This window comes from Physeter macrocephalus, chromosome 4 (genome assembly GCF_002837175.3).
Source record: "Physeter macrocephalus isolate SW-GA chromosome 4, ASM283717v5, whole genome shotgun sequence".
NCBI classification, from domain to species: domain Eukaryota; kingdom Metazoa; phylum Chordata; class Mammalia; order Artiodactyla; family Physeteridae; genus Physeter; species Physeter macrocephalus.
Window position 1 is genome coordinate 82,626,335 of NC_041217.1, and position 14,711 is coordinate 82,641,045.

General features: G+C 36.1%; 1 protein-coding gene across 2 annotated transcripts in view; it reads right to left on the reverse strand.

Moving 5' to 3' along the window:
- Positions 1-14,711, reverse strand: part of SYCP1 (synaptonemal complex protein 1) — a 159,383-nt gene that overhangs the window by 104,706 nt on the left and 39,966 nt on the right. For both annotated transcript variants that reach the window (XM_024119880.2, XM_024119879.2), the window contains exons 12-14: positions 2,543-2,637; positions 1,853-2,037; positions 560-627 (exon numbers count right to left, since the gene is read on the reverse strand). In XM_024119880.2, the coding sequence (XP_023975648.1) occupies positions 560-627; positions 1,853-2,037; positions 2,543-2,637 (348 nt within the window). The remainder of the gene's footprint in view (positions 1-559; positions 628-1,852; positions 2,038-2,542; positions 2,638-14,711) is intronic.

Here is a 14,711-nt window from a genome sequence, read left to right on the forward strand (position 1 = left end):
AACCTAAATGTCCATCAACAGACGAATGGATAAAGAAGATGTGGTACATATATACAATGGAATATTACTGAGCCATAAAAAGGAACGAAATTGGGTCATTTGTTGAGACATGGATGGATCTAGAGACTGTCATACAGAGTGAAGTCAGAAAGAGAAAAAGAAATATCGTATATTAACGCACAGATGTGGAACCTAGAAAAATGGTACAGATGAACCAGTTTGCAGGGCAGAAATTGAGACACAGAAGTAGAGAACAAATGTTTGCACACCAAGGGGGGAAAGCAGCGGTGGGTGGGGGAGGTGGTGGGATGAACTGGTGGATTGGGATTGACATGTATACACTGATGTGGATAAAACTGATGACTAATAAGTAAATCAGTTATACATATACATATGTTCCCATATAAATTTTCTATCTTTGAAAAATCAAATTAATAGTTATCAAATAATCACTATTGGTAAATGATGGAGGAGAAACTATATTTTATTCTGAAATAATGTTGACGGTTTTATAATTGGCTAATATTATCATGTACATATGTTATTCTCTAAAACTTACCCAGATCACTTGATTTCTTCTGAAGCTCCATGGTAAGTACTTTCAATTGATCTTCACTTCTTTCCAATCTTGTAAAATATATTAGTTCATAATGTAAAATATTCTATTAGTCAGAATTCATCTAGTAACTACAACTGGTGCAATTTAGCAACAGTATATCTTATCATAGATTCACTCATTCAATTACTACACATTTCTTGACAACCTACTTTGTGCCAGATAGTGTAACATTTCAAAACAAGATATTACTATTATACATACACAGTTGTATATTAATTACATCTACACAAAACCTCAAACTTATTGTCATGATTTATCTCTTAGCTATTGATGATAATCAAATTAATGCATCCTAGAACTTTGAAAGAGTTTGAGTATATAACTACTATTATACTGAATTCTGCCTTACGAACAATATAAATATGAGAATTACCCAATTCACTTAAATCCACTGGCTTTCCATTTCCTCATCTATAAAACTGAGGTAATTGGAACAGATGACATCCAAGGTCACTTAAAATTTGAAAATCACCTGGATAGGTCAATCAAGAATATACAAGATTAACTGAGCTAGAATATCTAGTTTTCCTTCCTTCACTATACACAAGCAGTAGACAAGAAACTCCACTAGTCCCAGGTCAAGACTTCAGAGAGAAGCTTATTCCTCTCTTTCATCTTCCAGACTTAATTAACCCTTATACTAACAGGACAAAAATAATTACCTAGGTCTCATAACACAACTTCATATAAACATTTCCTTAATACAAAGTATGGAAAACAGAGGAGGTTTTTAACTCAAGTTTTAGAAAAACTATTTAGATGAAATGCAGATGAATATTTTATATATACCTAACCATATTCATTAATCCATTGATTTATTAAAAATGTTTGAGTACCTACTCTGTACCAGGCTAGTTGCTAAATTTATAAATCAGAAAGAAGGTTACAGACCCCAGTAAAACAAACCAACAACCTAGGAAGTTATTTCTATATAATAACCCACAGTTTAATTAAATATGTGATATCACTGCATCAGCCCTTACAAGCTTGTCTATATTGCTTAACTCTATGAAAAGCATGCATGGGAACTAACCTAGAGAATACCTGCTATCTTTTCCTGGGATACCTGCCTACCCAATACAAACTCTCAAAATGTGTTCCCACTTTATATATAAAAAAGAGACTTGGTTATAGTTGTTATAGGAATTACAAGTCAGTTGTCAATGAAGAGAAAATGGCACTGAATATTAGAAGTAAATTGTTTTTATTCAGCTAAATAAGAAGTATTTTTACCTTTGCTGTTCTGTTGTCAATAATTCTTTCAAGTTGCAGGTAGTAGTTTTAAGTTCAGTAACCACAAATGAATGGGCAGCTTTAGCTTCATTAAATTCTTCCATTTGCACTTCTTTTTCTCCAGTGAGCTGATATATTTTTTTTGTTGCTATTTGTAAATCTTCCTCTAAAGCCTTTTGAGTACTCTAAATGAAAAAAAGTACAAAAAAAACCCCTATGAACCAAGGGCCTTAAGAAAAAACGGCTGAATTCATCTGCTTTCTGTAATTCACTGCCTCTCCCTCCCTCTCTCCTTACTCTTTCACCCCTCCTCTACTCCACCCTGGCCTATCTGGAGTGCCACACCCACTACTCTTATTTCAATTCACCATTCCTCCAAAGCCCACCTATACTCCCAACCTCTCCATGGAGTCTTCCTAACCAATCCAGCCCATAATGTTCTTTCAATTCTTAGAAATATTGTAGAATTTTTGCCTGAATCATGTTGGTACCTAGCATAGTCTTGTATTTGTTATACTTTTGATGTGTTTTTATCAAATGTCTCTAAACTATAAGCATTTGTAGACAGAGATTGTATCTTCTCTATTTGAAGCTTCAGGTCCTTGTACATAGTATTAGCATTCAATAAATATTTGTTGACTGACTGATGGTGTGAGAATTATCACACACTAATCAGTTTTTAAATCATACCACACTTCTTTGCAAAGACATTTTAATATCTTCTAGTTCTGATGTCAAATGATCCTGCTTCTCATTTGATTCTTTTAAGTTTTCATTCTGCAATTCTAAAAGAGAAAGTTGTAGATAGGTAATACTTAATAAAAAATACATACCAAGAAAACAAATTATTTGTAACAATTACTTTTTCCTCTATTACATACTCCAAAATGAGAGAGTTATGCATATACAGATGCACTGATATCATCACCTTTTATTGACCTTTCAAGATTGTTATTGCCCAAGGACTCAAAGGTGAATATATAGGGACATTTTATGCTACATTTTTTTGTAGTAGCTAAGCATTGGAAACAACCTAAATACCCAAAAGGAGACAGATTAAATTATGGTGATACAATGGTATATCATGTAGCCAGCCACTGTAAATGATGATATAGATGTTTATTTATTTATTACTAATTTGGATATTCATAAAAATCATAGAATAAAAAGGGCAAGTTAAAAACAGTATTTATATAAATAGTGCATGTGAAAGGAAAGAATACACACAAAAATCTCAAAAGTAATTTGTCTCCTAATGGTGAAATTATTCATGATTTTCATTATTCCCTATCTTGATTTTTATATTTTTCTAAATAATTGCATTTACTTATTTAAATATTATGAAAAAAAGCTACTGACTCCACTTGACAGCTAAATATTTACTAAATCCTAAGTGCCAGGTGCTAGCTTATATGCTTTATAAGTATGCATTCACTTTTCAACCTCATAAAAAACACTAAGGGAAAAAAGTTCATGCCCTTCTCTGGGTTCAAATTATTCTATTTCCTTTTACTACATACCTACACTTGGGCATGATACTTAACCAATCTCTCTCTATTTTTCCACATGTAAAATGATAGTTATTCATATCTTGAAGAGTTCCTGTTAAGATTACACACGATAATGCAACTTAAAGCATTTAACCACAGTGTTTTCTAGCATATAGTCAACAAACGTTAAATACTATTATGATGATGGTAATGATGGTATAGTATATACAGAAACTGGACCTTAAAATTCAAGGTATTTACAGTACAACTGGGCAGGCAGACAAATAATCAAAGATAAGCACTGATGGGTACTCACTAGAAATTCTGGGAATATATCAATACATAGAGGGGATACCAAATCTTAATAGGACCAGTAACGGTTAGAGGTAAGGGGAGACAGACATAGAGAGGGAAAGTTCCAGAAAATGACAGCTGAGTTGAAACATTTGAAAGCCAGTAACAATTAACAAGAGTAATGGGAGATGGGGGAAAATCACAAGAGATGTGAAAGAGCATATACAAAGGCAAAAATGGAAGAGACAGGATGACACATTCTGAAGTCTAAAGGAAATATATTTCAATAGCATGAAACTTAAAGTACGAGGGAGAAATCATAGCAGATATGATTGGAAAAATAATAGGGACAAAATCATAACAGGATTCATATAACTTGCTCAGAGGTGTACGCTTCCTAAGTCATGAAAAACGATGAAGGATGTTAAACAACAGAATAATGTTCCAGGTTTATATATTTTTAAATTCCAATCTCAAAATCTGTGTAGAAATGAAGAGGCTCGTGCTCCAACTCTCAGAAAAAAATAGGAAAAGTAGATCTGGAGAGAGGGCAATGATAACTAAAGACTGTCTATTATAATACTATTTATAATGGTCTGTCAATAAGTGTCTCCTCTGAGAAATCATAATCACAAACTAGTACTTAGGCATGTGTGGGAACAGAATATATGCTGCTTGAATATCCTAAAAAGCTCCAAGACAAAACTTAATTTGAAGTTCCCCTAAGTTCCCCCCAGGATTCCAGAAGCTGCAAATGTAAATTTCCTCTGTAAAAATATACTTCCAGTTCAGGCCTTAAAGAATTTCCACAGCTGAAATTACATGACCTCACAATAAAAAATCACAAGAGTAAACAAAGCACTATAAGCAAAGTCAGCAGAATGAACAAAAGACAGACTTTGACCTGACTGCAAGATTTCAGATGTTAGAATTACTGGCTGTAGAATTTTAAAAAATAAGTATTATATCATTTTTTAAAACTAAAAGAAGGAACTTCCCTGTCACTCCAGTGGTTAAGACTCCATGCTTCCAATGCAGGGGGTACGGGTTTGATCCCTGGTCGGGAAACTAAGATCCCACATGCTGTGCGGTGCAGACAAAAAATTTAAAAAAAAAACAAAAATACTAAAAGAAATAAGGAAGATGTCCATAAACTAAAACTATCTAGAAATGACATATAAAACTGAAACTGAAAATTTCATTGGGGTAATAGTGAGGTATGTCATTCAAACAAACATTCCTCTAAAAAGGAATAAAAATTCAGGATCAAATATTAAGAACATTAAACTCCCAACAAAAGAATAAGAAATTACCAGGCACAAAGTGAAGGGAAAATAGAAACTTAGAGAAGTAAGATAAGCACAAAACCTGCTTTTGCCCCAGGGGAATTTGCAGGTCCTGGCAAAGCTGGACTTTTGATTTGAAATTATGATGAAACGAGAAAAAGAAATATGAAAATCCAAAGACTATATAAGGTAAGAAGTCCAAGAATTAAACCTTTGTACAATAAGCTAGAACAATCATTATATGCGGAGGGAGCAAAAGTAAACAAACCCTCAAGCAAATCTGCAGCACAGGTTCACATCACCTGAGTGGTCCAGTTAATCCCAAGCCATGAAACGGACTTAAGGTGGGTAGAGCCACCATGCACATGGTAAAAGTAAATAGGAATCCTCCAAAGAGGAAGTTAAGTTACTTACATACTAGGCAGGCCTTACAATACTTACAAATTTTTTCAAGAAAAATAATAAACATGTAGTCAAAGACAACAAGGCACCCAATAAAACAAGGCTAAATAAATAAAACAAAATCTGGACTAAAATATATCAGAAACAAAAGACAGTATGAGGCCCACAAACATTTAAGATAAAGAATTATCAGAAAGAAACTATAAGATAGCTATTCTTAGTATATTTAAAGAATAAAAACCTTGAAAATAATAAGAAACAGAAAATTACATAAAGTAGAATAGCAGATTTGAAAAATAAGTAAGAATAACATCTTAAACATCTTAATAACCGAAAATAAAATTGGAAGAGTTCACAGTGGGTGAGAAACAAATGAAGAGAGAATTAGTGAATGACAAGATAGGTGAAAAGAAATCTTCCAGAATAAGGTACAGAAAGGCAAAACTGTGAAAAGATGGAAAAGAAATTAAGAGTCACAGAAGATAGAGAAAATTAACATGATTTTTATTCAAAGTTCCAGAATGAGAGGAAACAGAGAATAGAGCAAATATAATGTTTGAAGGAAAGCAATAATAAAGGACATTAATTTACAGATTCAAGAAGCTGTAAAATAAGATTAAGCATGTATCTTAACATATCACACTGAAAATGCTAAAATATCAAAGGCAAAGAAAATCTAAAAAGCCACAACAGAGGGAAAAGATAACTTATCTTCAAAGGTTCAACAGTTAGGTTGAAAAATGACACAAAGGAAGACAAAAGAAAGCAAGATGCTACCTTCAGTGTTCTAAAACATATAGTTTTAACATAGAGTGTGCCAACTAGAAATACATATCAAACAAAAAAATCCTTTCCATGAGAATGGATAAACAAACGTTCAGACAAAATCATCACAAGAATATTCTCACTAAAGCATATTCTAAGTATTACTCTTCAAGGTAGAAAGAATATGATCCAAACAAAAGATCTGAGAATTATGAGGAGGGATCAAAATCAAGATGGCAGAGTAGGAGGACACGAAACTCACCTCCCCACCAGGAACACACCAAAAATACATTTATACGTGGAACAATTCCCACTGAAAACTAACTGAAGAATGTCAGAAAAACTCTTGTACATCCAAAGCTGTAAGAAAGATCCACATGGAATCCAGTAGAAAGGAAAGAGAAGCAATCAGATCGGGACCTGTGCCCCTGTAAAGGGACACAGAAGAGGCGGGGAATCCTCCTTGGGGAGTGAGCAGTTCAAACCACGTATTGGGCACCCCAGCTCTCAGGTCCAAAAGCGGGAAGACAAGTCCCCTAAGCTGGTTAGAAAACCAGTGAGACTAACAAGGGGGCTGTAAGAAACCTAAACTCAACTTGTGAAGAAGTGCAACACTTGCTTACTCCTGAAACAAGGCAGAGAAAGCAAACTGAAACTGCACTGTACTCTGTCCCATTTCCCACAACTTCCACGGTGTGCTACCCAGTCTGAGGCAAGTGCCTGCTCAGGCCTTGCTTGCTTTGCAGTGCAACTCCACACTAGGGAAAGGGCTGCTGAGGGGAGTGCTCAGTTGTGAGGCACTATGCCAGCCCAAACACAAAACAGCATCTGAATAGGGAGGGGCATCCATTATCAGCACTTAAAGCAGCAGTACATCAGAAGTGGTCCCAGGCTCTGACTACAGCTGACACCACCACAGCCTGCACCCAGACCCACACAGAGCACCCACACCAGCCCTGCCTACTCTGCAGTCCAACTCCAAACTAGGGTGAGGGTTGCAAAGGCATTTTAGACCCAGCTGAATGGGGCAGGGACAGCTATTAATGGTGCTTACAGATGCAGCACATCATAAGCAGTCCAGACTCTGACTGTGACCAGGGATGCCACAGACTGTACCCAGACCCACGCCGAGTACCTGCACTGGCCCCCCTTGCTCCAGCACTGCTCTGCATGGGGTAAGAGTGCCAGTGCTGGGAGGGAAGAGCACACACTTAGAAGGAACAAAGACAGATCAGACCGAACCCTTAGGCTTTCTGCTTGAGCAGCTTTAGACCTGACCCTGCCCCCAGTAGGGTGGTGTTGGCCACTGAGAAAACAAACCCTGGCTCACACCTGGCTCTGGCTCTATTCCCTCCATCTCCAGCCCAACCTCTTACCAAGGTGATAGCTGTCAGCACATGTTGGGAAAAAACATGACTCATGCTCACATCAGATCCCACTCTCCCACCAAAGCCAATGGGCACACTCAGACTCTCCCATACAAGAATACCCCTTCAGGACCTCAATGGGTAACTTTTTCACCTAATTTCATCAAAACAGAGAAAGTTAAGCAAAATGAGAAGACAGATGAATTTGTTTCAATCAACAGAACAAGAGAAAAACCCTAAAAACAACTGATGAAACTAATAAATAATTTACCAAATAAAGAGTTTAAAGCATTAGTAATAAGAATGCTAACTGAATTAGGGAAAAGAACAGATGAACACAGTGAGAATTTTAACAAGAAACAAGAAAATATAAAAAAGATACAGTAAGAACTGAACAATACAATAATTAAATGAAAAACACACTACAGGGAATTAACAAGTGACTAAGTGATACACAAGAATGCATTAATGATCTGAAAGATAGAAAAATGTAAATCGCCCAATCAGCAAAAAGACAACAAATTTTTTAAAATGAGAACAGTTTAAGGGACCTCTGAGACAACATCAAGTGAACCAACATTCACATATAGGGGTCCAGGAAGGAGAAGAGAGACAAAAGAGTTAAAAATGTATTTGATGAAATTATAGCTAAAAACTTCCCAGACCTAAAGAAGGAAATACATATCCAGGTACAGAAGCACAGAGGGTCCCAAACAAGATAAACCTAAACAGACACACAGCAAGACATATCATAATTAAAATGGCAACCTTTGAAAATAAAGAGGGAATTCTAAAGGCAGCAAGAGAAAAACAAAGAGTCACTTACAAGGGAACCCCCATAAGGCTACCAACTAATTTTTCTGCAGAAATTTTGCAGGCCAGAAGAAAGTGGCATGATATATTTAAAGTGTTAAAAGGGATAAATCTACAACCTAAGATACTCTACACCCAGCAAGATTATCACTTAGAATTAAAGGAGAGATAAAGAACTTCTAAGACAAGCAAAAACTAAAATAATTAATCAATACTAAACTTACCCTAAAAGAAATGTTAAAGGGTCTTCATCAAGTAGAAGAGAAAAGGCTACAACAAGAAGTATTGACAGGAAGGGAAAAGAATCCCAAGAGTAAAGGCAAATATATAGTAAAGACTAAGATTCAACCACTCAAATATGCTAGTATGATGATTAAAAAACAAAAAATCATAAAATCAACTATAACTACAACAAACAGTACAGGGATAAATATGAAGATGTAAAATAAGATATCAAAAATATAATATGGGTGAGGGGAGTAATAAAAAGTAGACATTTTAGAATGTTTGGACTTAAATGACTACTAGTTTAAAAGAATTAGCTATAGTTATAGGTCAACATGTATGAACCCCATAGTAACAACAAATCAAAAACCTACAATGGGTGAGGGGAAGAAATTGGGAGATTGGGATTGACATATTCACACTACTACATATAAAAGATAACTAATAAGAACTTACTGTATAGCACAGGGAACTCTATTCAGTGCTGTATAATGACCTATATGGGAATGGAGTCTAGAAGAGAGTGGATATATGTATATGTATGGCTGATTCACTTTGCTGTACAGCAGAAACTAACACAACATTGTAAATCAACTATACACCAGTAAAAAAATTAATTAAAAAACCTACGATACACAAAAACTAAAAAGAAAGGAACATGAGCATATCATTAAGAGAATTATCAAACCACAAAGGAAGAAACTAAAAGAACACAGAAGAACTACAAAAATAACCAGAAAACAAATTTTAAAATGACAATAAGTGTGTACCTATCAATAATCACTTTAAATGTCAGTTGACTAAATGCTCCAATCAAAAGACAGATCAGACAAAAAACAAGACCCATCTATATGCTGCTTAAAAGAGACTCACTTTGGAGTTAAAGACACACACAAACTGAAATTGAGGGGACAGAAAAAGACAATTCATGCAAATGGAAATGACAAGAAAGCAAGGGTAGTAATACTCAGACAAAATCGACTTTAAAACAAAGTCTATAACGAAAGACAAAGGGCATTATATAATGATAAAGGGATCAATACCAGAATATGACATAACATTTGTTAACATATATGCACCTCAGACAGAAGTGCCTAAATATATGACAAAAATATTAGCATACATAAAGGGAGAAATTGACAATCATACAATAATGGTATGAGACTTTAACAACCCACTTCCACCAATGGACAGATCATCCAGACAGAAAATCAATAAGGAAACAGTGGTCTTAAATGACACTTTAGGCCCAGTGGACTTAATAGATATATACAGAACATTCCATCCAAGAACAGCAGAATATACATTCTTTTCAAGGGCACATGGAACATTCTCCATGATAGACCACATGCTAAGTCACAAACAAGTCTCAACAAATTTAAGAAGACAGAAATTTTATCAAGCATTTTTTTCTAACCACAATTGGTACTGGAAATCAATTAAAGGAAGAAAAATGGTGAAAACACAAACACATGAAACTAAAAAACACGCTACTAAAAAACCAATGGGTCAATGAAGACATCAAAGAGGAAATCAGAAAATACCTTGAGACAAATGAAAATGGAAACAAAACTTTCCAAAATCTACAGGATATGGCAAAAGAAGTTCTAAGAGAGAAGTTTACAGTGATATAGGTCTACCTCAAGAAATAAGAAAAATCTCAAATAAACAACCTAACCTACCATTTAAAGGAATTAGAAAAAAAAAAAGAACTAACAAAGCCCAATTAAGCAGAAGGAAGGAAATAATAAAGATCAGAGAGGAAATAAATAAATCAAAAAAACAGTGAAAAAGATCAATGAAACCAAAGGCTGAATTTTTTGAAAAGATTTTTAAAATTGATAAACCTTTAGCCAAGTTCATAAACAAAAAAAGAGAGGACCCAAAACAACAAAAAAGGAAATGAAAGAGGAGAAATAACAACTGATATCACACAGATACAAAAAAAATAATAAGAGAATACTATACTAAAAATATACAGCCTGCCACAGCTGAGTCAGGAAGAAACAGACAACCTAAACAGACTGATCACTACTAGTGAAATAAAATTTATAATTTAAAAATCCCAGTAAACAAAAGTCCAGGACTGGATAGCTTCACAGGGGGATTCTACTAAACATGTAAAGAAGAGCTAACACCTATCTTTCTCAAACTATTCCCAAAAAATGAAGGGGCGGGAGCACTCTCAAATTCATACTATGAGGCCACCACTACCCTGATATCAAAACCAAAGACACTATAAAAAAATTGTCCATCAACAGATGAATGAATTTTAAAAATGTGATACATTTATATACAATGGGATATTACTCAGCCATAAAAAAGAATGAAATTCTGCCATTTGCAATAATGTGGAGGGCCCTAGAATGTATTATGCTTAATGAAGTAAGTCAGACAGAGAAAAACAAATACTTTATGTTATCACATATATGTGGAATATTTAAAAAATTAAACATACAAAGGAACATAATAAAACAGAAACAGACTCACAGATTCACAGATATAGAGAACAAACTAGTGGTTAACAGTGTGGAGAGGGAAGCGGGGAGGGGCAAGGATATAGGTAGGGGATTAAGAGATGCAAACTGCTATGTATAAAATAAATAAGGAACAATCATATACTGTACAGCACAGGGAAATATAGTCATTATTTTATAATAACTTTAAATGGAGTGTGATCTACAATACTGAATCAAGATGTTGTATACCTGAAACAAATATAATATTGTATATCAACTAAACCTCAATTTAAAAAAAGAATTAAAAACAAAGCAAGAGGTTAATATATCGGTAAAACCAAATAAACATTGTTTACATAAGCCAGTAATAATAATGTCTCATTTATAGAATTAAAATACACAACAAAAGCAGAAGGGGATGGAACTAAATGGAATTAATGTTCAAAGTCCTTAAATACCCCAGGAAAAAGGTGAATGTGTTGATTAATTTCACACTTCTGAAAACTAATTGATCCATGTTGTAATCTCTCCAGTAATCACTAAAAAAACAGAAACTGACATGTAACTTTCAAAGTTGTAAAGGGAAAAAATTAAAAATAACAAAAAGTAATGAAACTAGCAGTTCCCCTTCCAGGAAGATAAAGGAGATATTCTTTTCCCTACTCCTCCCAAGTACAACCAAAAACCCTCAAAGTTATATATAAAACAAATACAGGCCTCTCACCTTCTGAGATGGCCCACATTCTGTCTGTGGAGTGTGTTTCTCCCTTTGTAGCTCTTACTTTCTGAGATGACCTCATGTCCTGGGGTCACTCTTGCCTTTGAAACGGACAGCATTCTGTCTATGGAATGTGTATCTCTCTAAATAAATCAACTTCTTACATGTCAATCACTTTGTCTCTCACTGAATTCCTTCTGTGGCAAGACATCAAGAACCTGAGCTTCATTAAGTCCTGAGACCAGCTAGACGAACTCCTGCTCATCGTCAACACCTATGGGGACACCTTCTCTACCATTCGTTTACATCAACTTTTGGGGCACTATCACCTGGTTGGGAGACTACATTGGAAGGGATAACATCTAAAATCAAGGCAAGAAGCACAATTAAAAGCAAGGCACCCTCAAGTTAGAGTTATTTCCTTGGATGGTTGCATTTAAAGACTTGGTTCTCAGGACTTGGAGGATACAGCTCTTGCTGGCAGAAGGGTCTTAAGGAAGGATATGGGATCCTGGATGCAGATGGTTGGTCCATGTGAATCCCACATGAGAGAACCCTGAGGTCTCCCCTGTCATCAGCTAGAGACCCTGCAGCCACTTTTCCAGCTGCACAGCATTCATTCATATATGTGGACCAGAACTGACGGATCCCATCCCTTCTCCATGAACATTAGTGATGTTTCCAATCTCCTTCTATTTCAGCCAGTGCTGTTGTGAATACCCTTGAAAAGATATCTTTGAAAAATTGTGCAGGAATTTTACTGGGATCAAGTCTAAGGATCAGCAGTGCTAGGAAAGGGATGCATCTGTGCAACTTTGATGGGTCCTGCACACTGTTATCCGAGACAGGAGAGTCCATTCACTCTTCCCTCTAGGGAATCTGCTGGGACCTCTGCTTGCTCACGTTGTCACCTGGGCTGGTGGTCACCAGACTAGAAATCTGCCAGTGTGATGGTGACCAATGCTGTCTCCACAGTGTTTACATTTGCTTGTTTCCTCAACTGAGAGGTCAAGCATCTCTGACATAGACTGGCCATAGGCATGGCCTCTTGTTGGAATTGCATGTGTTTGCTCTGTTTCTTGTTAGAACATTGATCTTCAAGAGGTTTTTGGACCACAGGAATGTTAAATCTTTCTCTGGCCTTGGATTATGAGGAATGCTTTTCCAGTTTGTGGTTTATCTTTCCAGCTGTCTTTCTTGGTTTGTTTGTTTGTTTGTTTTTGCCACAGGAAGAGCTAGGCATTTCCCTTCTGTCTTCTGGCTCTGGTGTCACACTTAGAACAGCAGTGTGTACCCTGAAATTATGCACATATTTACTAAAAGGGCTTCATTTTGTACATTTAATTTTTAATCCATCTGAAATTTTCTTTCAAATAGCAAAAATGATATTTCAAATAAAAATACAAATTCACCAGTCCTGTCTTAAAAAAAAAAAATACAGGAAGGCTTTGAAAGATGGAGATAAGAAGCCAGACCAACTAGAGACCTTTGGATCTGAGAAACAACATAGTGGGGTAAGACCTGGGGGTAGGGAGTTGTTTGCATTTGGTGGGGGGGTGGGGGTGGGGATGGAATTTTGTTTTGTCTTGTGATTGTTTGTTTGCCTCACATATCCCAGTACTCAGAGCTGACAAAGCCAGCAACTGGAAACACCAATGGGCACAGACAATAAAAGCTCCCCAAAAGTCTGCTCTCTCCAGCAAAAGGAAAAGGAAAGGGACAGCCTAACAAGACTCTACCCCAGCCAAACACCACAGAAAAGCCTGTGGCCTCCACTCTACCCATGCCAACAAAGGCCAAGTGGTGATCCTAGGTTTCCAACCTAATGAGGCTGTGATGAGGCACTTTAACATCCCTATCAAAGTGGTGTCAGAGAAGGTCAATTAGGGAGCCATGTCTTTCATCCCCATCAACCAGTAGTGAGCCCACCAACTCCAGCAGTGGCAGCAGAGATGACATAGGGAGCCTGGATAACCACCTCCATCCCAGTAATAATAAGGCACTCATCTCACTCCACACTGGGGTAGTGTCACAGGAGGCCTAGTAAAGAGCAACAACTTTCACTAAACCCACAGTAATAAGGCCATCCACGCATGATGTCACTGAAGGCTACATAGGTAGCCAGAACTCCCAACCCAACAAGCATTAACGAGGACTGCCCCCCCACCCAGTGCATTCAGGTGTCAACCAAGGTCAAGTGGGAAACATGAACTTCAACCTCTACCAAGCAGTAACAAGTCAACATCCCCCTCTTCCCTGCCAGATGAATGTAAAAGGAAGCCAGCTAAAATAGAAGAAGTAACACAATAATCCAAACCCTATGGGGTGCAGCAAAAGCAGTTCTAAGAGGGAAGTTTATAGCAGTACAATTTTACCTCAGGAAACAAGAAAAATCTCAAACAACCTAACCTTACACCTAAAGCAACTAGAGAAAGAAGAAGAAACAAAACCCAAAATTAGTACAAGGAAAGAAATCATAAAGATCAGAGCAAAAATAAATGAAATATAAACAAAATAAACAACAGAGAAGATCATTGAAACTAAAATCTGGTTCTTTGAAAAGATAAACAACATTGATAAACCTTTAGCCAGACTCCTCAAGAAAAAAAGGGAAAGGGCTCAAATCAATAAAATTAGAAATGAAAAAGAAGTTACAACTGACACAACAGAAATACAAAGGATCATAAGACACTACAACAACAACTATACACCAATAAAATGGACAACCTAGAAGGAATGGACAAATTCTTAGAAAGTACAATCTCCCAAAACTGAACCAGGAAAAAATAGAAAATATGAACAGACCAATCACAAGTACTGAAACTAAAACTGCGATTAAAAAACCCCCAACAAACAAAAATCCAGGACCAGATGGCTTCACCGGCAAATTCTACCAAACATTTAGAGAAGAGTTAATGCTTATCCTTCCTAAACTCTTCCAAAAAATGGCAGAGGAAGGAACACTCCCAAACTCATTCTATGAGGCCACCATCACCCTGATACCAAAACCAGACAAAGATACTACAAAAAAATAAAAATA